Raw genomic sequence first — 25,513 nt, forward strand, 5'->3', positions numbered from 1 at the left:
CATGACAGAATGTAGAGTTTTTGAGGAGACATTTATCAAATCAAGATACACTGAATTATTCTGATCAAAAGTTTACAGATAAGAGTTAAATTATATGTCTCTGCTAGCTTGTGTTCTTTGAGAGGTTGCACAAACATATTTGATAACAGAATGGGTTATATGTTGATGTTTGTGATAGAATTCTCTCCAGTTAATGAAATGATTGTAGCAGATACACAGATTTTGAGGATTGTTCTGGGGTCATACAAGTAAATTGCAGTAACTCGCTGAAAAGGGCAGTATGACGAAAACATTCCTGCCAAGCCCTCAGATCGGTCAGCTAATCGGGTCATTGATGTTTACTGGTGTATCACCATAATCAGTCTTGTCGTTTATCAATCTATGACAGCGGAATTGGAGACAGACAGTCCTTAATGCGAGTGAAGAGGCACCATTAATGAAGACGTCTCCAAATGTGATTTGCAAAGGAGCTAGAAGAAATGTGGACTGCTTCCAATGTAAACATGAGGATTTGAGACTTCCCTTTTCAGATGAAACAAAAGTTGAAACAGTTCAGTGAGGGCTTGAGTGAATGTTATTTTATGCTGAATCAACAATATTACTGCTCTGTCAGAGCTGTGTCACTGCTTTCTCACATCACGTATTGTCCTGATGGGAGAGCATATTTATTCTCGGTTTCCCACGTTTCGGTCTTTGTTTCCGCCTGTAATTGCCTCAAGAGTGTGGTATATTATGCTTCACTTATTGTCTGGCCTTTTGGAAGATAGTCCACCATGACCACACCATCTCAGAGCACATCTGATTCTGAACCCCATAACTTTTCCAGCTGATTGGACAATCTTTGCCTTCTTTGGTGGTGGTGATAAATGTTTCCACTGTTTTGACACGAAGTGGTGAATCCAGGTTTTATCACAGTCAAATATCATTGCAAGAACCTTTCTGAGTCAACTTCAAACAGAGCTACTTATCACGAGAAACGTTGCGTTGCACCTGGTGCATTTTTTATGCCCACCTTTTCATGTTTCATGATGGAATAGGAAGGGGTATCCTTCCCTAGTGTTATACTCATATCTTCATGGAGGGCTTTTTGTGTCATCCTTTTTACTGCAAGTACTTGATCACTGCATTCCATCAGGAGCGAAATAATTTGCTCAGTTGAAGTTTTTGTGGATGTAGCTCTGTGACATCATGTAATGTCCACAACAAAACATGTACATGTCTTCTTCTATGTGAGGCTTAGAACTTCTTGAAATATATTAATACTTACAATGTATTGTTTCACTTCTAATTGCAATGGTAAAACTGCTATTGAGTTGCCCCTATCTTTGGTCATGGTCATTGTTGTAGTATACTATGTATGTACCTCAGATTCCTTCTGTATTGAAATCTGTAGCCTGGCCAAAATCACAATGCACAAGTGTACCCTAGGGATGATATTATTAAATACAAGGCAAAAACAATTTGTGTAATAAGTTGTGATGTAAAGTCTGGCATGCTACAGCACAGGACTGTTATTAGGAAGGCATGATGTTGGTGTGGATTGATTTGGCTACAGTTTAGCATTAGTGCAGGAGTGATGGATCGAATAAACGGTCTATCAATCGATCTGGAAAGTGAAACGATTATTGGTCTGCTTAGAGGTATAATAAAGACTGTAGTTTACTGGGTGCAACTCAAATGGTCCGGATGAATTCATAGTTATACAGAAATAAAAATACCAATCATTATGATCCAGCGGATGGAACTCAACTCGTGCTTGAGAACACACGATAATGAGATGCTTTTGATGACATAATCTTAATGAATAAGAGTTCATCGTTTAGGCTTATGCATCTTACTTTTTCTCGAAAAAAAAGCAAATAATATATAACTTAACGTACATAAAACATAAGTCAACCAACCTGTGTGTGTAAGATGTGCTTGGATACCTGACAGAACAATCATCCAATGAAATTACAGAAGAGAAGATATACTATCAATGCTATTTAATTCTATATTTACACCAGCTCTCACTTGTAGAGTAGACTGTTTGACTTAATAAGTGAGGCGTCTTTCTGACCAACATTATTGACATTAACGAAGTACATGTATGTGAATTAGAGTTACCTCCCCTTGGTGAGTACTCAAGTCATCAATAACGACCTTGAGTTCGATACACATGTTTGTTGCTTCGTTAGGCTTGTCTGTCTCAACAATTCTTTGTAAAATATGGTTGATATTTTATCTTTCATAATCATTTAAACGTGACTGACATTGTATATCATGGGATTGTTGTAAAAAGAATTTAAATCGTATCTTGTCAGGAAGTTAAAGTTGACAGTGTTTGCTAATATAAATCTGGGCTTCTCTTTGTTGCCTCATGTTGACAAATCACTACAAAAGTCCAAAAGAGAAAGTTTTTGCTTTCTTTAGCGAAAGAACTGTAAAACTTGTTTATTTTAGTCACTTCACATTTTGTAACCACACTCAATGTTTCAACTCTGAGACCATTACAGATGAGTTTAAATTTATATTTAATATGATTCATGAAAATGACGTTTGAAACAGTGGACATGCTTGTCAGCTGAAATGAATCAGGGTATTTCTTTTTTGACATAAAGTGTGTACACTGTACAAATGCAGTACTATCATATCTCAATGCAAAACGAGGGCTATGGTCTTGGACATATGATTCACTGATTGGCTGAAAGAGGGAATTATGAATATGATCACCATGGCAAACACTGATCAACATTGCAGTGATCAGCTGGTGTAATTCTTGGCTCAGGCCATCGAAACTTGGGAACTTGGGAACAGCAATTTTTTGTCACCGAACAGAAGGTATCCAATGGCAGTGAACTAAAAGTTGGGTAAACTCCATTCCCGAAATGCACTGAGTGGTGGGGTTTGTCATCTCCTGATGACTTTTTTTCAAATGGAGAAAATGAGCAATTACGATCACTTGTTGAACCAGTTGAGAGGCCCGATTATTGAGCACTATCTAGCACACAGGAAGACTGTAGAGGAACTGATTTCTTGCACCGTTGAATGTGTGCATCCAGAAGCTCGAGTTAATGTATTTTGATTGGACATCTGGTCTCATGGACTAGCTACACACTAATGATAACATGTCATGATTTGTTCTCTTAAATGATGTCTGTTTGTTTGTTGTTTTACGTTGCACAAGCATGTCAAAAGCATTGGTCACACAATAAACAATTTTCACAGTCAATCAGAATAACTGCCCTTTACATTTTTGTTTGTTTGTTGTGTAATGCTTATATTCCAGCTATAAGACTGCGGTCTGTAAATAATCAAGTCTGGACCAGACAATCGAATGATTGAAATCATGGGCATCAATCTATGCAGTTGGGATACGACGACATGCATCAACCAAGTCAGTTAGTCTGACCATCTGATCCTGTTTGTCGCCTTTTATGACAGGCATTGTTTGGAATAATATATGATGTTAACTAAGAGCTAGGTTGCATCTGAATTACTATACATAGATCTGCTATATGATCCAGCTAATAGATCCATCTGTAGAGAGAGTTGTATTTCATTTATCGTGTTGCACAATGTTATACCAGACTGCAATGTGATTACTCCTTGTATAGTTATACAAATACTGTCAATCTAATTACACATATATCATTGATGTAGACTGAGACTTGAAAACACAAATATCTGGCATGATTATGCCAATTAGATGGCATTTATATAGGCTTTAGAGAATAAATAATAACATTATAATAATCGGAATGATGATGTGTAAGCTTTCTCAGTAATGTAATCATAACATTTGCAGGATGTTTGTTTTCATCGAAAATACGAACAGAGGCATTTTGCACCATGTGTACTTATTTGGAATATTATTTGACTTTAAATTGTTTGATTTCTGTGACTGTAGGTGCATGGCCATAGGGGCTTTACACTGACTGTTTTGCACCATTTTAATACAATAGATGCTCCCTTGAGTAGTTGCTTTACTGCGAGCGAGTGACCCGCGATGGTCAGAGAGTTTGAGAAGTGGGGAAATTCAACTGTTGAGAAGTGTTTCATGGCCGAGATCCACTCTTCAGGTACAGAAAACAAGAATATGAGATAACATTAAGATTTATGGTCATTTCATAAGCTGTTGTCAACCAATTTCTTACATTTATTGGAAAGTTGAATTATATAGCCTCCTATAGTGTGTCCTATTTAGGTTGTAGAGGTGCTCGCTAAGACAGGAAAATCTTCATATATAGCAAGTTTTATGTCATTAAACCAGTGTTATTGAGATTATTAATTGTGTTAGAAACTAAATACTGCCTACATGGTCAGTGTTGATGCTTAATTTTCATATTTTTGTGCAAACATAACATTTTCAAAGTTGCACGTAGCAAGGGAGCAGTCATTGTATTACAGTGTAAGGTATCATGTTTAATGACATGTTTTGTCATGACAGTCATGATTTATACATTGTATCATTCTGTAAATTTCAGAACCCTGGAAAAGTAAATTTCAGAAGAAATCTCTGCTTGTGATCTCTGTATAATTCTTTCTAATAATCCCTACCAGGCATAATCCCTTTTTATGGCAAGCATTGTTTTGCTGAAGACCTAATCTAACCCAGATCTTGACAGGTGTCTAAATGTCAAAGAGCTTCACTTGACCAACTGTTCAACTCGGCTCTTGTCATAATTATATCAGATTTCAGTTGGATGAGGTTCTCATGTCAGCATTCATCAGACATTGTGACTAAATTCAGTTGTTTCCTTAGTTAATGGTGGAGTTTAAATGAAGAAATGAAAGAATTTTGTCATTTGAAACTATCAAGTTACATAAGTGTCATACATGTGAAGACTTATGGTTGGTTTAATGGACAAATAAGAAGGATATAAGTACAAATTTGATGGAAGGGATTACAAGGATTCATAAATAATCATGACAGCCCACATATGTGTTACTATAGCAACCGGTGTCAAATCATTTGTTCATACTCCTAAGAGAAATCTCAGTAGTTGGAAGTTTTCATTGAACTTTGTTTATGAATGATACTGGTTATACAAGTTCTGATATTTTAGCTTTTGTCACAATTCTCCTGAAAGTCGTGACAAAAGTGGTCATTCAGCTCTTATCAGTTCCTGACTACTTCAGTCCCAAAGTGGATGGTGATGATTGTCAGGGAAGTGTATCACATTCAAGCTTGCCACAACTGGATGATTTTATTTCTAGTTTTGATGATCCATGTCAGCCTGTGTTTATAACTTGATACTCCTCTGGGTGAGCTGTTGTCATTCCTACTTGACCCGTGAAGATTCCGGTGCAGAATAGGTCTTCAACCCATGCTTGCCATAAAAGGTGACTATGCTTGTCGTAAAAGGCGACTAAAGGGAAGGGGTGGTCAGACTCGCTGACTTGGTTGATGCACGTCATCAATCCCAATTGCGTGGATCGATGCTCATGATATTAATCACTGGATTGTCTGGTCCAGACTCGATTATTTACAGACCACCGTCATATAGCTGGAATATTGCTGAGTGCGGCATTAAACAACAAACCAACCAACCAACCAACCAACCAACCAACCAACCAACCAACCAAATCATTCCTACTTACTAGATCCAATATTTTCATATACACTGGCATAGGCTGCAGAAGCAAGGCATATTTAACTAGATCCAATGTTTTCATATACACTGGCATAGGCTGCACAAGCAAGACATATTTAACTAGATCCAATGTTTTCATATATCCAGGGAGTCTCAATTCCTCCTGTGGTTCAATTAACATCCTAAGGGGGTAAAGAATGTGCTAATCGGTGTTTGCTGTTATAGTTGAAGCTTATTAACAATCACTTGCAGTTGTGTTCATGGAACAATCAGTATTAATATTGTCACATTCTTGTTACAATCCACTATAAAGTGTTAAAAACAGATGCTGATTTCACAGCACTTTGAGCATGCACTGAGTGCATGGAGGCAAATTCAATAGAAGTACCCACATTATCATCGTTATTACTTCCAACAGTCTATCAATGATGTAATCTCAGCCTAAACTGTGTTACCAACAATCAAATCCCAGTTGAACATAGAGCAACATGACCCAGTGTTGCACTGTGGCTGTTAAGAATGTAATGACATCATGATAACTGTTAACTGGACACGGAACAGGTTCGGTAAGAAGAGTAACCAGTTAACTTGTTGTACAAACCATGACGTCCCCAGATTTAGGGGATAAAGTCTACATGGTTTTGTTTTTAGTCTGACATATCAATTGCTGAAAGGTTCTTAAATTCCTTTAAAAGACCCTGAAAAGGGTTTGAATTTCACAGAAAAGACATGCACCTCCATGTCATCACAAGGGGTTGTAACAGATACCGTATATGACCGTAGATGAGCTGATGTCGTAGATAAGCCAAGGTATTTACTTGGTCCTTGAAATCTGTATCAAAATGTTATGTGTGGTACATACGCCGCACGGACCCCCAAGCTAAAGCTATGTCTTGTCATGATCTGTCATCAGAAATAGAATATCAACTAATCTGTATTGAATTACACAAGTTAATCCTGTCGTTACACCATCTGTAATAAAGAGTGTTTGTAATCTACGTACCGGTAATCTATTTTATTGATTTAATCAAAATTTCATTGAATACTATTTACATTAATTGTACCATGCAGAAAAGTATCGGACAATACACGTAAGTGCTGCCACATGACCCTGGTTATGGTTATCATTATTTAAAACCTGCAATTAAAAGAACACGATATCAGAACATATTATTCATAGTAAAATAGTAGTTTAAGATACTATTTTTTCCGATCATTGCATCAAAATTCTTTTCCGTTATATTATGAGGTATGTTTTAACGTGATCACCTGCAGATTGGGAGAATAGGTGTGTACTGCTGGTTGCTATTTCTGGCTTAGATTACGAGACAATACACACAGTAATCTTTATAAAAAAATGCCTAGCAGAACAAGAAATACAATCGAAATGGTAAATCATCATGTCAAGTGATGATTCATCGCAAATTTCACATTTTTCGGTGACAAAGTTTTTTATAGCGTTGTTCATTGACCTGAAGCAATACAAAGTAGGTTTTTTTTACCAACAGAAATTTTTTTTGATGAGAGTGTAACCCCTTTTCAACAGAATTGTTTTTCTGGTCCTCAAAATTTGGCTTATCTACGGTCATATACGGTATATCCAAAGGGGTTATGACATATATTTATGCAAAGGGGTTGCAAGAGATATATGTAAAGGGTTAAAAACAGGTTCAAAGGGGTTATAACTGATGTGTACAAGAGGGTTATAATACATATATGTAAAGGGATTATCACAAATGCAAAGGGCTTATAACTGATATATGGGGCGGTCGGGTAGCCTAGTGGTTGAAGCGTTCGCTCGTCATGCCGAAGACCCGGGTTCGATTCCCGACATGGGTACAATGTGTGAAGCCCATTTCTGGTGTCCCCCGCCGTGATATTGCTGGAATATTGCTAAAAGCGGCGTAAAACCATACTCACTCACTCACTATAACTGATATATGTGCAAGAGGGTTATAATTCATATATGTAAAGGGATTATCACAAGTGCAAAGGGGTTATAACTGATATGTGTGCAAGAGGGTTATAATACATATATGTAAAGAGATTATCACAAATGCAAAGGGGTTATAACTGATATGTGTGCAAGAGGGTTATAATTCATATATGTAAAGGGATTATCACAAATGCAAAGGGGTTATAACTGATATATGTGCAAGAGGGTTATAATTCATATATGTAAAGGGATTATCACAAATGCAAAGAAACATTTTCCCTTCAAAAATGACTTCATGGTTGGAAAGAGGTGGAAGTCAGATGGTGCAAGGTCAGGAGAGTAAGGAGGATGTGGAAGGATTTTATAGCCACAGGACCGCGATTCTGTCTGGGCAACATGAGAGTTGTGTACTAGAGCATTGTCTTGCAGGAGATGGACACCCTTGGTCAGCATGCCACGCCTCTTTAGCTTGATAGCATCCCGCAATTTCCGCAGCAGTGAAGCATAATAAGCTCCTGTAATTGTGGTACCCTTTGCCAAGAAATCCATCATCACTACGCCGTACTGGTCCCAAAACACCGTGAGCATGACCTTGCCTGCAGAGGGTTGGACACGTGCCTTCTTTGGGGGGGGTGACTCCATATGCTTCCATTGCATCGACTGAACTTTAGTCTCAGGATCATAGTGATGGACCCATGTTTCATCCTGTGTGATAAGTCTGTCAAAAAAGTTTCCCTGTTTTTTTTGGCACATGTCCAAAAGATCCTTTGAGCAATTGACTAGTTCCTGCTTTTGGAAAGGTGTGAGCAACCTGGGAATCCATCGTGCAGACACCTTATGCATGTTCAAATTGTCATGGATGATTTTTTCCACAGACCTTACACTGATCTTGACATCATGTGCTAACTGGCGAACAGTTATACGTCGGTCTGCCAAAATGGCGGTCTCCACTTGATGGATAGTGTCCTCATCAATGGCTGAATGGGGGCGACCAGGAATGGCAGCTGTTTCCACAGATGTCCGACCACACTTGAACTGGCGATGCCAGTGTTTAACAACGTCATATGATGGGGCATCTTCCCCATAAGTTGCTTTCATTTCATCGAAAGTTTCTTTTGGTGTGCGACCTTTCAAATATAAAAAACCTAATCACTGCTCAGTATTCTACTGGCTCCATTGTCACAATCTACTCGATCATAACACCTGTAAAAGTGGTAAGATTAATAGTTCGGTGCTGCAAATTCAGACATAACCCATGGATACATGTATCATTAAAGATGTGAAATTTCAACCAAATATGATAACCCTAAGTGGTTGAGGGGAAATCTTTAATGAACACCCCTCGTATGTATTGTATATGTTAAGGCATATAATGCAGGGGGATATAGTCATCAGCTGGTCTGTCCATCCTTATTTCGTTTCAGGAGCTTGACTTGAAAACTGTGAAAAAAAATTCATCCAAACTTGGTACATGTATTAACCAGGGGCTGAAGTAGGTGCCTTTTGCTATTGAGGTGACCAGGGGGATTTGTCGTCTTCTGATTACCCTTGTTTCTATTATTAGACTGTTTCCATAACTATTAAATAAAAAATATTGTAAAAATGGTGTCCTCACCATTTGACATCAGAACTAATGTTTGTGTGATATCTTCTTAAAAAGCTCATGAACATTTTTCTCATACAAAAACTCTTTTAATCAAAGTTACAGCTTAATCCCTCATTTATTAATGTTGAAGTTATCCTTGTTAAATATTGTTAAAACATTAATATCACCAAGAATAGTATATTTGTTATACATTGTAGCTCATACTATTCTCTAAGGAGGCATGAAATTGTTCCATTGCTGCCGTGTTTTAAACCAATGTAGTGCTCTACCATGCATTGACTTAAAAATCAAGTCAAGCAGCCCACTATCAGAGAAACTTGAGTTACAAACTATTCAGTCCGTGATGTAAACTGAAGGAAATCGAAAAGGGAACAGCTGTTCAGAGCCGCAGGTGGTACACTGGTTACTAGGTTGGTTTCAATGAAGGCCCAAGATTGATCGTCAGTGTAGTGAGGACTTATGATAGTGTTTCTTATTTATCAGAATTAGGTCCCCAGTACCAGGTGACTACAATGGGATTGGGTGGTCTGACTCAGTGACTGATTGTGTCATCACACCCCGACGGCTTGTATTGCTGCACATTATTGATCACTGGTTTGCACTGGTTGTACAAGGCAATGTGTTATGGCTGGAATATTGCTGACAGCATTGTTAACAACATTCATTCGCTCTTTCTCATGTACAAAACTACCTGTGAAGATCCAGGTTAGAACAGGTCTTCAGCAACCCATTCTTGCCGAAAGAAGCAACTATGCTTGTCGTAAGAGGAGACTAACTACATTTGGTGGTTGATGCATGTCATCGTATCCCAAGTGCGTAGATCAATGCTCATGATATCAACCACTGAATTGTCTGGTCCAGACTCGATTATTTGCAGACAGCTGTCATGTAGATAATATATTGCTGAGTGCGGCGTTAAACAACAAACAAATCATTAACAAAACATTCAATGGAATATATATATATATATGTACTCAGAAGCAAAGGGTCTTGTTTATCTTTTGTCCTTTTCATCAGGAGCAGGGGCACAGAATGAATATGAAAGTTCGAAGTGTTATTATTTTTAAGATGTTTCAGTCGGTTTTATATAGTCATTGAGAATTCATGTTGTGAAAGAAGTCTGCCTGGATCTGTAGAAAACCTGCCTCTGTAGCCAAGATCTTTTGACTCCTTTGATGAACGTACAAGATAGGTATGCTTTTCAACTCATCACCCCAGCTTATCATGAAGCACAGTAGACCTTTGAAAGTTTATCCCATGAGTCAGAGAACAGACGAACTGAAATTCCCTTTCAAATCCAAGATAGACAAGTCCGATGTCTGACTTTCTCTCGGAACCCTACTGCCTTCCAGTTATCACTAATTAAATTCCTTCAACAACTTTCATGATAAATCTCCTTGAAATGGCAACCCCTTTTCCTTTGTAAGAATTTACAATCTGCGATTCAATAAAGGACCAAAGCATGATCCGGAACCATTAGGGGACTTGAACATCCCTTACAGCAACATGACAGGGATCAGGCAAGTTGTAACTCACTTATTTGAAGATTTGCGCTCATGTCTTTCTAGGGCTATCAAGGGAGGAAAACTTGTCCGATCTTATACAAGAGGGATTAACTACAAATCTGCCGTGGGAGGACACACCGACATCGCAACGTTGTGTTGATGATGCAGAGAATCGTGAAACTGCGGCAAACATCCTTGGGACTCATTACCTGTCAAGCAAGAGCAAAGGAGATTATAGCAGTGTTAGAGACACCAGCAGCAAAAGGGGTAAGTTCTTTCATTGATATCTCATGAAACCTCGTGCTAGGCTCTTGAACATGATATCAGGAAGATCGGATTGGAATAATCTGGGTAAATTTTCTGGTTTCCTAATGACTATAATGCCCATGATTTTATCATTTGCAAACTTGAGAAAGTGGTTTTGTGTAAATTATTTGAAGGATAAGCAAGGTTTGTTTTTTGGAGTGATGTTTATTCTGAAAGCAAACTGTAACTTGCCATTGGTATATTTGTCCTCTCACAATGACAGACATGTTGCTTGCTGTCATGTGTTTTGTGTGAAGATTTGATTGATTTGTATGAAGGGACAGAGATAACTTGGGAAGTTCACCTCCTCTCAGATTGGCTGACTTAGTGTAGTGTTATACCCAGATAGTTGCAACTGATGCTCAGATGTGCAAGACTGGTTAACATGCAAGATCATATTTGCCTATTTCTTACTTTGGTCTATATGTGGTTTAGAATGATGATGGAGATATATTTAATCTAGCAGTGTAGCCCAGAGGTATTTAATAATTGATACATCACATGCTCCAATGGAGTCCTTTGAATGTGTGGCCCCAATTTGAAGATGCCTTGAAAAAACCATAAGATTTAATAAAAGGCTTTGAATTTGGCGGCCAGTCTTGGAATGTTTGTGAAACGTGGTGTTAACAGAACATCCTGGAGTAGTAGTTCCCCAGTGCCCGGCGAGCGATAGCATGTGTTCATCTGGTCGCTACAAACAGATGAATGAGGGGTATTCAGTTAAGTCCACATGGGTGTGTACTTGGGGTGGGGGGAGCCTGAGTACAGAACCTGCACACATGGGTGTGTCCTGGGGATTGGGGGAACCAGTATAGGACCTGCACACATGGGTGTGTCCTGGGGATTGGGGGAACCAGTAAAGGACCTGCACACATGGGTGTGTCCTGGGGATTGGGGGAACCAGTATAGGACCTGCACACATGTGTGTCCTGGGGATTAGGGGAACCAGTAAAGGACCTGCACACATGGGTGTGTACTGTACACTGGGCGTGGGGGAACCAGTATAGGACCTGCACACATGGGTGTGTACTGTACACTGGGCGTGGGGGAACCAGTATAGGACCTGCACACATGGGTGTGTACTGTACACTGGGGGTGGGGGGAACCAGTATAGGACCTGCACACATGGGTGTGTACTGTACACTGGGCGTGGGGGAACCAGTATAGGACCTGCACACATGGGTGTGTACTGTACACTGGGCGTGGGGGAACCAGTAAAGGGCCTGCACACATGGGTGTGTACTGTACACTGGGGATGGGGGCACCAGTAAAGGACCTGCACACATGGGTGTGTACTGTACACTGGGCGTGGGGGAACCAGTAAAGGACCTGCACACATGGGTGTGTACTGTACACTGGGGGTGGGGGCACCAGTACAGGACCTGCACACATGGGTGTATACTGTACACTGGGGGTGGGGGAACCAGTATAGGACCTGCACACATGGGTGTGTACTATACACTGGGGATGGGGGCACCAGTATAGGACCTGCACACATGGGTGTGTACTATACACTGGGGGTGGGGGGAACCAGTATCGGTCTCAAACATAATGGTCCTCAAAGTGACAACCTTTTTCTTTTACCAAATGACCAAGCAATTACCAACCAATGAGTAGCAGGTAAACGCTTTTCAAAGCTGATTTTTTGCACACACAAAAAAAGGATAAAAACATGTTTCATAACAATAACTAACCGCCAAAAAACTGCAAAAAATGTAATAGGGGGTTATGGTTTTTGGTTTCAAATTCACTCTAACAACCCCCTAATGGTGTCAAGGTACAGAGCCGGTCACCCAGAACTGATGCAGCATTCACTGCTGTCACTGTGCATGGTACACTATTGAATTACAGCTACAGCCTCGAGATGCTAAGCAGCTCCATTATGCTCTTGCGTGTTCGTGACAACTTGCGCAGGTGATTCTTGGGCTTCTCAAACCGTTTGAAAGAAAATAATTGATAGTCACACTCTTGTAGAGCCTTTTCTTTGCAGGTTGCTGTTTGAGTTAAAGGTTAATGTAAGCAATACACCACAGTCTGCTTAGGCTTCTTTAACATGAATTGAAAGGAACTGAAATGGTGGGAAGGATTTGAGGGGATTGATTTATGATGCCATTTTAGGGTTAAGGGTTTGTAATAGAAAATGTTTTACATATTGATAGGGATCTGTTGAAGTCTTTGATCCGTGAAAAGTTGCACAGAATTTGAATTCTTGACAAATATTTTGGAGTCTGGCTGATAGATTTTGTGGTTGAAGCAGATGTTGAGACAGGGAGTGACGGCCACATTTCTAGGTCATCTCAGAGGGGTGAAAAATTGGTTATTTCTTTGATTTTGAATTTTACATATTTTCCACATGTGACAATTTGGCCTTTTAATATATTTATCTTCAAAACCCTACGGTTGATGGTTGAAAAAAAAATAATCATTCAAAAATGAATTTTGGAGGTTAAGTTATTTTGAAATAAAGGTCTTATTGCAATAGGTAAAGTTTGTTGGTAAATTGTGAATTTTGACAGAAACACAAGTATTTGATAAGTATTATAACTGAGAGAGGCGAGAAAATACGTGAATGGAACCACCACTGACAAATTATGTCATCAACTACTAATCAACCCTAATACCAGGTACGCAAAACTCACCTTATACACAGCGATATACGGTACATATCATAATACATGATGTTTAAGATAACAGAGAAATCCTGATATCTCTTTTGGTATTCGTAAGGGTTGGTGAATAAAAATATTTTATGGATGAAAGATGGCTGAATGTTGCCAATTTCTACCATGATTACATCTAAGTTATAAACAGTGAAAGGTAGAAGAATTACCATAATAATATATATTTTGAATTTTCGAAAGAAAAACATATTTTCAGACACAAAAGAGCCTATATATTGCTTAAATACAAATTCAAGGGGACTAACCAACTACATATTTTCATCTTATAAATTAAAAACAGTATATACTTACTAATGATCAATCTCTATGATGACAGTTAATATCAACAGTCAGACCCGTGAAGATCCAGGTTAGAATAGGTCTTCACCAACCCATGCTTGCCATCACATGCGACTATGCTTGTCATCACAGGCGACTATGCTTGCCATCACAGGCGACTATGCTTGTCATAAGAGGAGACTAACGGGATCAGGTGGTCAGTCTCACTTACTTGGTTTGATGCATGTCATTGTATCCCAATTGTGTAGTACGATGCTCATGATGTAAATCACTAAATGGTCTGGTCCAGACTTGATACTTGATTATTTACAGACAGCAATCATATTCGTTGCTGTAATATTGCTGAATGCGACGCTAAACAACAACAAACAAATATTGACAGTCACCTGACTGCCAATTTGTATCCAGACAGTAACCATGTGATCAAAACTTATTGATGATGTTTAACTTTAACTAATGTTATTAATATTCCTTGTCACCAAAATGGCTTGTGTTTACTACGTACCGTAAGTATTAGCACACATGCATCTATCTTTAATTAATCATTGCAATATTTTGTGATTCTGTTTCAAGTGGCAATGGACTATGGTTGTCATAGAATGGATACATGTATCATAAATGTCATGCTATGAGTTGTTAAAAGCCATATTCCTTGTAGTTTGAGTATTATATGTCAACGTAATGTTTCTGCGATCAAAATAGTAAAACCGCAGGAATCCTTAACAGTGACTCATCAAAGTGTTCCATGCGTATAAACTATATGACAATATACCAAAGTGCTACACTAGTTGTTATTACTTTAAGTATGTATGGTAAAAACCTCATCTGAAATAACATGAAATTGGAGTATATTAATCCTGGTTAAATATTAGTTTCAGATACTATTTCTGCCGATCATTGTATTAAGATTCTTCTAAGTTAATTTATTAGGTATGTATTAACTAAATGACCGGTAGATCAGGAGAACATGTGTGTACAGCTGATTGAAGTCTGACTTAGTTTACAAGACATGGTGACCTTAATCCTCCATATAAAACAATATCTAGCTTAACTAGAGATGCAATCAAAATGGTAAATCATCGTATCAAGTGATGTTTTATTGCAACTTTCTCATTCTCATTGTCCAAGTTTGTTGTGATGATGTGATATAATTTCTGACTGCACAATACACGAAATAGCAATTATATGTGTACTGAAGTGGGTGCTATACACAGGAAAATACGCTTTCACCTGACTTACATTCCATACGGGGGCACGGGTGGCCCAGTCATCTAAGGCGCTGCGATTCGCTGTGCAGAGTTGCGTCCCTTGGGCACGCCAGAAACCTATGATTGTGGGTTCGAATCCCGGTTCACCCCGATTATGTTTCTAGGTTTGTCAGCACCAAACCCGTGCTCGTGGGTTTCACCGAATTGGTAAACGTCTGAGACCTATATCACTTCGGACTTTCCTCCCACATTAAGCTGACACGCCGCGATATAACTGGAATACTGTTAAAAGCGACGTTAAACCCAACTCACTCGTTCACACCATATTAGGAACAGCACCAAGAAAATACATGATGTAATGTAATTGAAACTTTTCTGGAGGAATTAAAACACTAGTTTGTATTAGTACTCTGTAGTGTAAACAAAGATGCTGACAAAATGGCAATTTATTGGTCGTGATGATGAGATTAAATGGTGATATGTTCGTCAATGTAAACTTGGTGGCATTGTAAGAAAACTACTGCACATGCAGGCCCCTTACTGTATGTTGTTATGTGCCATCTTTTAGAAATTATGCGTGAATTGCGCATGCGCAAAACATGTGCTAGTTTCAGATGTTCAGTAGTAAATGACCGTTTCTGAATGAAGGTGCAACAGGGTACCGTTTTAGCTTCGCTCCGTCTCTCCATGTCACAAACGTGTCGCAGGGCACCCAGTCATATTACTTCGAAAGGAGAGTTATCGCCTGATTGTGTATTCAAATTGATCAACATTGTGTATACTCATGAACATGACTGGCATATTGATTTCGAGATTTACTGACACTGCAAGTCATACTATAGTTGTAAAGAATTGCAAATGCCTAGTGTATGCTTTTCCATTTAATCTATATTAAATTTACTCGATTCTTTATTTACTTTAATAACTTTTAATCAAGCATCAGGAAGACATATCTTAGATTTCTTTCTCTTTGCATTTGGCACGAGAATCAATAACTGTTTGAACAGACAGGACAGACTGGTGCACAAACATAGGTTTATTTGGTTGATATGAAGTGCCAAAATGTTGCAACTTGATATAGTTGAAAGCTGCACAAGAGAGAGTGATTTCATTTGTCCTGCCATTATGACAAATCTATCACATCAAATGCTGCTAGAGTGTTCATGTGTGATTCCATATTTGTGTAGCCGCCATAACCTTTTTACTAATCTCATTCGGAAATATTCATGTCATCTTATTTTCAAACCCCTTAGAAGACATGTCAGTTCCCTGAAATACTTCCATATACGTTAACAGGGGCGTGGGTGGCCCTGTCATCTAAGCCATGGCAATTTGCTGTGCAGAGTTATGTGCCTTGGGAAGACCAAAAACCTTTGAAACGAATCCTGGTTCGCACTGCTTCTGTTTCTAGGTTTGTCAGCACTGTACCCGTGCTCGTGGGTTTCACCAAAGTGGAAACAATCTGAGACCTGCATTACTTCAGGGTTTGCTCCAACAATAAGCTGACACGCTGTGATATGACTGGAATACTGTTCAAAGCAGTTTAAACCCAACTCACTCACTCACTCACTCACTCACTCACTCACTCACTCACTCACTCCTTTTTATGATGACCTTTTGTTTAGAAGCCTCTGAAGGATGTACAATGTTGTTCCATGTTATCAGTCAGCAAAGAATAAATTGATCTATCGAATATTGGTCTAACTAAACCCCTGTGGTCTCACCAGCAATTGTTTTGTGACAAAGCTTTCTGTATGTTTTGTGCATTTCATATCAACAACTTAGTATTGATCTTACAGGAAATTGACATGTTCGTATCTTTGCTTTTATTGACTGCTGTATCCTATCAGTCACACTGACACCAATTCGTGTCCTTGTCAAAATCTGTAATTACTTTGAGAGATGAGTACGTCATCTGAAGCTATGTTCTCCTGTAAGGCTGAAGAGAGTGGTCATGATTGAGTTGTGTTTCCTCAGATTCCAGTCTGCGGGAGTCCAGCATTACATCCAGAAAGCGCAGGACACGTGCTAAATCATTCTTTCCTGTTTCGGCTAAAGAAGAGAATCGTGGCAAATCAGCGACATTAGAAGACTTGTTGTTGTTGACCAGATTGAAGACTGCAGGTTAGTGACATATTTTTTCTTTCAGGTCAAGCTTGTCACACCTCAGATAGCAATGTGACAATCATTGTGTGTAGTTGTCAAATATGTTGCCAGTTTAATTTTATTTGCATCAATATTCAAATCTTTCAACTAACATAACTCACAGATGAAAGGAAAGCATGATCACAGATGGCTGAAGATTGAGCATCAGGAACCCATGAGTGAGTGGATATGTTAGTGCAGTATCAGCAATATTTCAGCGTTTGTTGCAACCTTGGAATTGTTTCCAAATGTAGCACCAGATATTAATATCTTACCCTGTTGCTTTTAGTGCTGAAATAATGCCGCTACCTTGAACGCAGCACAACACCAGCTACTGCTGTTTTACTATGTTCCCAGAATTTCTTTTGTCAGTATATTTCCAGAACTAAACTTTCAGGAAAAACAATCAGTTGCAGTAAAAAACATCATTTAATTTGTTTTGTCCTTCATGTCCATTATGAGAAATTGAAATGGGATATGGACTGTAAATGTCAGTTGTGTGGTATTACACAGACTCCCGAAGGTTTATGCATGTTTCCTCCTGTCCATTGAGAGATGTGGACTATGAGGTTACCAGCAGCTTGATTTGAAACATAAGCCTGAACTGGAGAACAAACTTTGCTGTAGGAGTGTGTGTACAGTTTCAGCTGTGTCACGACTGTCAGTGAATAAGCAGATACGTTTTAGATATTTTGACATCATGAATAGTCTTCACCTACAACATCGGTTCAGCCATATTGTGAAGCTTTTTATGACCTAAGTTAATAACAAGGAATATCGGTGTGATGCTTCCCTATAAGAGATGACTATTTAGTGTCTCGTCAAATATGGACTGTAAAATGCATGTAAGATAGGTGTGACACTTGTTGGGGTGTGGGATATGAGTGATCTGAGGAGTTGCTCTGCAAAGTTGTGGCCCTTGGCTATGCAAGGATCTACTGGTGGGTGGAATTAGGAGATAAGTGTACTGTGTTTTCAATGTAGAGCAAGGTTTCCTGTAGATATGACTGCTCTAATTTGAATTTGGAACCGTACGCACAGCGAAAACACAGTATGTTTCGCGCCATTCTACCATGACTAAATAAAACACAAACTCTTTGTTGTCAGCAAATATATTGAGTGAAGTGGCATGGGTTGACCTCGAGGTTTTGAGTGAGTTGTCAATCTGAGTTATGGAACCACCGACAACAGCATTTAAACAAAATATTCTGCTGTACGTGCTCAATTAGTTCATTTACACTGTAAAACTTCACTTGAACACATGACAGGCATTGAAAGCATAAAAGCATGGCAACTTGGTGAGCTAACATGAGGTGGACAGTCCTAAAAACAACCAAGCAAGCCTTGCAAAGCTTTTGTTCTACACCGCAAGTCACCATCATAACGTCCTATCACGCATTATGATGTGAAAGATATGACCTCACAGTCGTATATAGAGAAGCGCCAAATTCCAAGCTCACTGTTGTCCCCAAATCTTTAAAAACATTCTCTTTGAAGATTTCTATCATGTTTTCTGCATGAAATGTATTGCCACACATCATGAATATTGTAGAAACTGAAACTTTGTATTTTATAACCTATAATTGTAGATATAATTATAAAATCTGCCTACCAACAATGACTGAATAAAGTACTATTCTCTGAATATTAGCTTCCGTGGTGATACATCCATCAAATCGGCTGTTTCAATCAGAGAAGGTTTACTGTGATTTGACAACATCTGATTGACCAATTAGAATCAAGTAATTTCCAAATTCCCGGAAGAATCTCGATGTAACACAAGTTAAGGTCACTCAGGTCTATCAGTACTCTGCCCTTACTCTTGAGCTCTCCGTGGTCTAGTGGTCTAGTGGTCTAGTGGTAGAGTGTCTGCCCGGAGAGCGGAAGGTCAGGGGTATGATTCCCGGCCGCGTCATACCATAAGACGTTGAAAGATGGTACTTGTTGTTACCCTGTCTGGCGCACGGCATTAAGGGGCTGAAACAAGGACTGGTCGTCCTGGAGTCAGTATACTGTGTCTGAGTGGGGTATTCATGTTAAAACTCCAGCATGGTATCTCAGTGAGCTAGCACTATAAATCGGCATCAGTCCGGGCTAGTACAAGCAGCCACACAAACACACACACAAAGACATACACATACATGCACGTTGCTATATAAGTGCAATACACTTGGACACGACTTTAAAGCCAATTTCATCTCACCTAACCTCACCTCACCTCACCTCACCTCTTCGTGGTAAGTGCCAGCTAAAATGGGTTTTCAGATGGTCTGGGTCTGTGACTGTTGATTGTGTGTATAACACCCTTATGGTGTGGAATGTTGTTCTTCATATCAACCTCTGGTTTGACTGGCACAAACTGGTGATAAAGTTTGATTACTGCTGACTGAAGTGTAAAACAACTTACAAAACAACATGTATTAAAATGTAGCTACTGTTTTCTGCTGCCTTCTGCTGAGTTCTGATTGTTCTGGGTCACACCTGTCTGTCACCTTCACATGGCAAGGTTGAACATTCATGTACCTTGTTGTGCATTGCTACATTATAACTGATTACATATCTATACAGTACAGCGACGTGTATGTCTTGTTGTAGGTTCTAGTGGTAACCAGTTCCTGGCTGCAAACACTTATTGTATGGTGGCAAATCCTCTTTAGCTCACCTGGCTGAAAGTCTTATTATAAACTGTTGGGTACATATATGGCATTATATTTGTGGTAATGTAGTTTTACCCAACAGCTCCACTAGAACTGCCTTTTTGTTCAGGGTAAGAATGTCATAATTTTTTAATTTGGAAACTGTACGCTTGCTACAAGAAAAACAGGAAAATGTTGTTGCAAAAACGTGACAAATCAGGTAATTAACCTTGAATTTTAGATTAAGATTTGTGTCAGTCAATGCTTAAGTGCCCCATGCTGCAACGAACATGAGTTCACTCTCAGTGGTAGTGTTTTAACTTTCTGGCTTACCTCCCTGAGTTGGCTGCCAAGCAGCGGAAGAATTGCTAAATCTGTTATAAAGTCACTGACTGATAGCCAACAATCTGCCAACTCCTGACGTGTAACCACTCCAACTTCCTGGTTACACTGCAGCCTGAGACATTGACCTCTGAACAGCGTGCTTCCCATCCCTTTCTGGCTTTGCCTGCAGCCTGAGACATTGACCTCTGAACAAGGTGCTTCCCATCCCTTCCTGGCTTTGCCTGCAGCCTGAGACATTGACCTCTGAACAGCGTGCTTCCCATCCCTTTCTGGCTTTGCCTGCAGCCTGAGACATTGACCTCTGAACAAGGTGCTTCCCATCCCTTCCTGGCTTTGCCTGCAGCCTGAGACATTGACCTCTGAACAAGGTGCTTCCCATCCCTTCCTGGCTTTGCCCGCAGCCTGAGACATTGACCTCTGAACAAGGTGCTTCCCATCCCTTCCTGGCTTTGCCTGCAGCCTGAGACATTGACCTCTGAACAAGGTGCTTCCCATCCCTTCCTGGCTTTGCCCGCAGCCTGAGACATTGACCTCTGAACAAGGTGCTTCCCATCCCTTTCTGGCTTTGCCTGCAGCCTGAGACATTGACTTCTGGACAAGGTGCTTCCCATCCCTTCCTGGCTTTGCCCGCAGCCTGAGACATTGACCTCTGAACAAGGTGCTTCCCATCCCTTCCTGGCTTTGCCTGCAGCCTGAGACATTGACCTCTGAACAGCGTGCTTCCCATCCCTTCCTGGCTTTGCCTGCAGCCTGAGACATTGACCTCTAAACAGGGTGCTTCCCATCCCTTCCTGGCTTTGCCTGCAGCCTGAGACATTGACCTCTGAACAAGGTGCTTCCCATCCCTTCCTGGCTTTGCCTGCACCCTGAGACATTGACCTCTGAACAGCGTGCTTCCCATCCCTTCCTGGCTTTGCCTGCAGGCTGAGACATTGACCTCTGAACAGCGTGCTTCCCATCCCTTCCTGGCTTTGCCTGCAGTCTGAGACATTGACCTCTGAACAAGGTGCTTCCCATCCCTTCCTGGCTTTGCCTGCACCCTGAGACATTGACCTCTGAACAGGGTGCTTCCCATCCCTTCCTGGCTTAGCCTGCAGGCTGAGACATTGACCTCTGAACAGCGTGCTTCCCATCCCTTCCTGGCTTTGCCTTCAGCCTGAGACATTGACCTCTGAACAGCATGCTTCCCATCCCTTCCTGGCTTTGCCTGCAGACTGGGACATTGACCTCTGAACAGGGTGCTTCCCATCCCTTCCTGGCTTTGCCTGCAGCCTGAGACATTGACCTCTGAACAAGGTGCTTCCCATCCCTTCCTGGCTTTGCCTGCAGCCTGAGACATTGACCTCTGAACAGCGTGCTTCCCATCCCTTCCTGGCTTTGCCTGCAGCCTGAGACATTGACCTCTGAACAAGGTGCTTCCCATCCCTTCCTGGCTTTGCCTGCACCCTGAGACATTGACCTCTGAACAAGGTGCTTCCCATCCCTTCCTGGCTTAGCCTGCAGGCTGAGACATTGACCTCTGAACAGCGTGCTTCCAATCCCTTCCTGGCTTTGCCTTCAGCCTGAGACATTGACCTCTGAACAGCATGCTTCCCATCCCTTCCTGGCTTTGCCTGCAGGCTGGGACATTGACCTCTGAACAGGGTGCTTCCCATCCCTTCCTGGCTTTGCCTGCAGCCTGAGACATTGACCTCTGAACAAGGTGCTTCCCATCCCTTCCTGGCTTTGCCTGCAGCCTGAGACATTGACCTCTGAACAGCGTGCTTCCCATCCCTTCCTGGCTTTGCCTGCAGCCTGAGACATTGACCTCTGAACAAGGTGCTTCCCATCCCTTCCTGGCTTTGCCTGCACCCTGAGACATTGACCTCTGAACAGCGTGCTTCCCATCCCTTCCTGGCTTTGCCTGCACCCTGAGACATTGACCTCTGAACAGCGTGCTTCCCATCCCTTCCTTGCTTTGCCTGCAGCCTGAGACATTGACCTCTGAACAGCGTGCTTCCCATCCCTTCCTGGCTTTGCCTGCAGCCTGAGACATTGACCTCTGAACAGGGTGCTTCCCATCCCATCCTGGCTTTGCCTGCAGCTAAAGACATTGACCTCTGAACAGCGTGCTTCCAATCCCTTCCTGGCTTTGCCTGCAGCTAAAGACATTGACCTCTGGACAAGGTGCTTCCCATCCCTTCCTGGCTTTGTCTGCAGCATGAGACATTGACCTCTGGACAAGGTGCTTCACATCCCTTCAAATATGATTCATTCTAATTTTCTCCAGGGTAGTTTGGTAGCCTTATTTGCTTGTCACACTGAAGGCCTGGGTTCAATTCCCCAAATGGGTACATTATTTGAAGCCCATTTCTGGTGTCATACACTGTGGTAGTGCTCACTCACTCACTCACTCACTCACTCACTCACTCACTCACTCACTCACTCACTCACTCACTCACTCACTCACTCACTCACTCACTCACTCACTCACTCACTCACTCACTCACTCACTCACTCACTCACTCACTCACTAATTCATGCAAGAGTGATTTTCTTATATGTCTGGTGTGAGGTTACTCGTTAATAAATGTGCCTAGAGCAATAGATTCCCGAGTAACTAAACCACCTGTTTCAGTTGGATTATGTCATCTTGGTTGTTATAATACCAGAAAACATTACACATTCTTAAGATTGTTGATGCAATGTAGTTAGATAACAATGCTTGTGCCAATATTGTTTGCAAAAGAATTAAACTAGTGGACATTCCTGGCATTCCCAATCCTTTGATAGGCTTGTCTGAAGTCATTGAAACCTGTTGAGGTGAAGGAGATTGGCAAGTTTGCTCTGTTGAAGACTACCAGGCAACTCTCCAGGGAACACTTTGTGTGATCTCAATTTGTGAATCACAACCCAATGTAATTGCTGTATCTGGCCATGAAGATTTAACTATCAAGGGAGGCATTGTGAGACCGAGGTATTCTGTACCACATCTGAGATGTATTGGGAGGATTGGTTTGTGAAACTGTATACAATCTGCTGGACTAGACGCTATATGATAGGTCCCCTCTGAGTGATGGTCACTGGATGATTTGTTTATGGCAGACATGACGATGATTGTGGTTTCTCTGATCACTTCATCACTGATGTAAAGATTGTCCAGGGAGTTATGTTTAGGATAAACCTCGCGTTGTTAACTTGTCTGTGTGAAGGGATCAATTTAGGGATGTCAAAAACATGTCTTTTAAATGTGAGAGGCAGGTTCGTATGTTGAAACTAATACTTGTTTTGTTCAGTTGCTCATCAGATGAAGGAGGATATGATGGGCATGGGTTTCTCAGTAAAATAGTTGACATTCATGTAGAAGTGACAGTTCTTGTTGAAATGTGTTTGGTATGTGTGAATGAGAATGTTTATTCATTACTACCTTTATTTATGAGATAGATGGCCATGTACGTGGGTTTCACCAAAGTGGTAAAAGTCTAAGACCTACATCAATTTTGGCTTTCCTCTCAAATCAACCTGATATGCCTTCATATAAATGAAATATTTATGAAAATGACGTAAACGCACCCACTCACTCACTTACTCACTCGCTTGCTCGCTGTGACATGGATTAGTTTGGTAGCTCAATTGGTCAATGTTGGTCATCTGACATTAAAGGCGACAGTTCTGGGGTTGTATCAAAACTTCCCTTATTTACTTTGGGTTGTCTCCATTCCTCTCCACTCTGCTCCGACCAACTCCACTTGTAAATAAAAATTACAAAACCCTTTCCATAATGGTACAAAGTTATTGCTAATTCATAGTCCATTGTACAATTCCGACTAGAAGCATGTTTCTGAATTATTATCAAATAGAGATATACCATTGGGCTGAACTCCAAACTAAACTGTATGCCATAATGTGACTGACAGACTGTTAAAAGAGTTAAATGTACCACACACATCTCTCCCAGACTGCCCTCTGTCAAGTTTTGCTAGCTGTGGGCATGTTATGCCAGACATGCCCAATTAGCACTCCTCCGTGTGTAGCATGCAAGGCAGGCAGCCCACCAGAAGGGAACAAGCAGCTACAGTTGTCATGCCAAACAATGTGGTTTTTCAGTTTTCTTTCTCTTTATTTGTTTACTTTTCCCCTGACCAACCATACTTTAAAGGGATCTCTTTACAAAAAACATGTTTTCAGACTTCTCAATGTTTATAATGAACAATGTTGTATAGTAGTGGCATGAATACAAGCAACTTGTCAGTTTGAAAAAAAATGTCATTTCTGCTTGTTTCTTGTTTTTTTATATCTTTTTTTCCATAAATATATAAGCTCAGTTCAAGGTTGTGATAAAATTTATAGTCAGGGCTCAATTTAAGGAACATGATTTAACTTGCAGCAGGTGCATGTTGACATGGAAAGCTAGTTGGGTCAAATAAAACCAGGTTGCACCCTGGTCCTCTTGGTGCCTGTAGACACAAATATTAGGTTTTGTTTTATTTCAGTAACAGGTTGGACAGGTGCATGTTTCATATATCTAAATTGAGTCCTGATATTTCTTCCTCATTGCGACTTAAGACTGATGGGGTCAGGCTTGCTGACTTGGTTGATGCATGTTGTCGTATAACTGGAATATTGCTGAATGCGGAGTTAAAGAAAAAACAAAACCATAGAAAATGTTCTCCTCAGCCATTAGTTCTTGTTTATGCAACTAGCAGCATAAAACCAGTTTCTCGAGCTGAACATTGCCCTGACCTGTTCATAGTGGATCATTCCACTGAAGTTTCTCTTAAAATCAGCATTGTTGGAAATATTCTTCATTCATTCATTATTGTCCATCAAGTTTTTATTTATCTAATCTAATCTAAATATTTAATCTAAATATATGTATTTTTAATGTATAACTTCTCGTCACGATATGATATTGCCAAAGTGACGTTTAGGAGATAAACATACTGTGTTTTCAATGTAGAGCTAGGTTACCTGTAGATTTAACCCCGCTAAATTGAATTTGGGACCGAACACGCAGCGTGAGGTTTCAAATGTTAAATTGAGCGTGGTTAAATCTACAGGTAACCTAGCTCTACATTGAAAACACAGTATGTTTATCTCCATTCTACCATGACTAAATAAATTGCGAACTCTTTGGTGTTAGCAAATATACTGAGTGAAGTGGCTTGGGTTGAGTCCAGTGTTTTGAGTGGGTTATCGATCTGAATTACGGAATCACCGAACAAAATATGGCACTGTATATACTCAAGCAGTTTGTTTACACCGTAATACTTCACTCGAACATATGACAGGCTTTGAAAGCATATAAGCA

General features: G+C 40.4%; 1 protein-coding gene across 2 annotated transcripts in view; it reads left to right on the plus strand.

Annotated features, from left to right (window-relative positions):
* Positions 1-25,513, plus strand: part of LOC124139846 (gem-associated protein 5-like) — a 212,996-nt gene that overhangs the window by 62,385 nt on the left and 125,098 nt on the right. For both annotated transcript variants that reach the window (XR_007219116.1, XM_048388307.1), the window contains exons 16-17: positions 10,687-10,890; positions 17,075-17,221. Coding sequence is in view for 1 of the 2 variants with exons in the window: in XM_048388307.1 (XP_048244264.1) it covers positions 10,687-10,890; positions 17,075-17,221 (351 nt within the window). In the remaining variant the exon portion in view is untranslated. The remainder of the gene's footprint in view (positions 1-10,686; positions 10,891-17,074; positions 17,222-25,513) is intronic.

This window comes from Haliotis rufescens, unplaced genomic scaffold, assembly GCF_023055435.1.
Source record: "Haliotis rufescens isolate VD_foot unplaced genomic scaffold, xgHalRufe1.0.p SCAF_7, whole genome shotgun sequence".
In the NCBI taxonomy this organism is placed as follows: domain Eukaryota; kingdom Metazoa; phylum Mollusca; class Gastropoda; order Lepetellida; family Haliotidae; genus Haliotis; species Haliotis rufescens.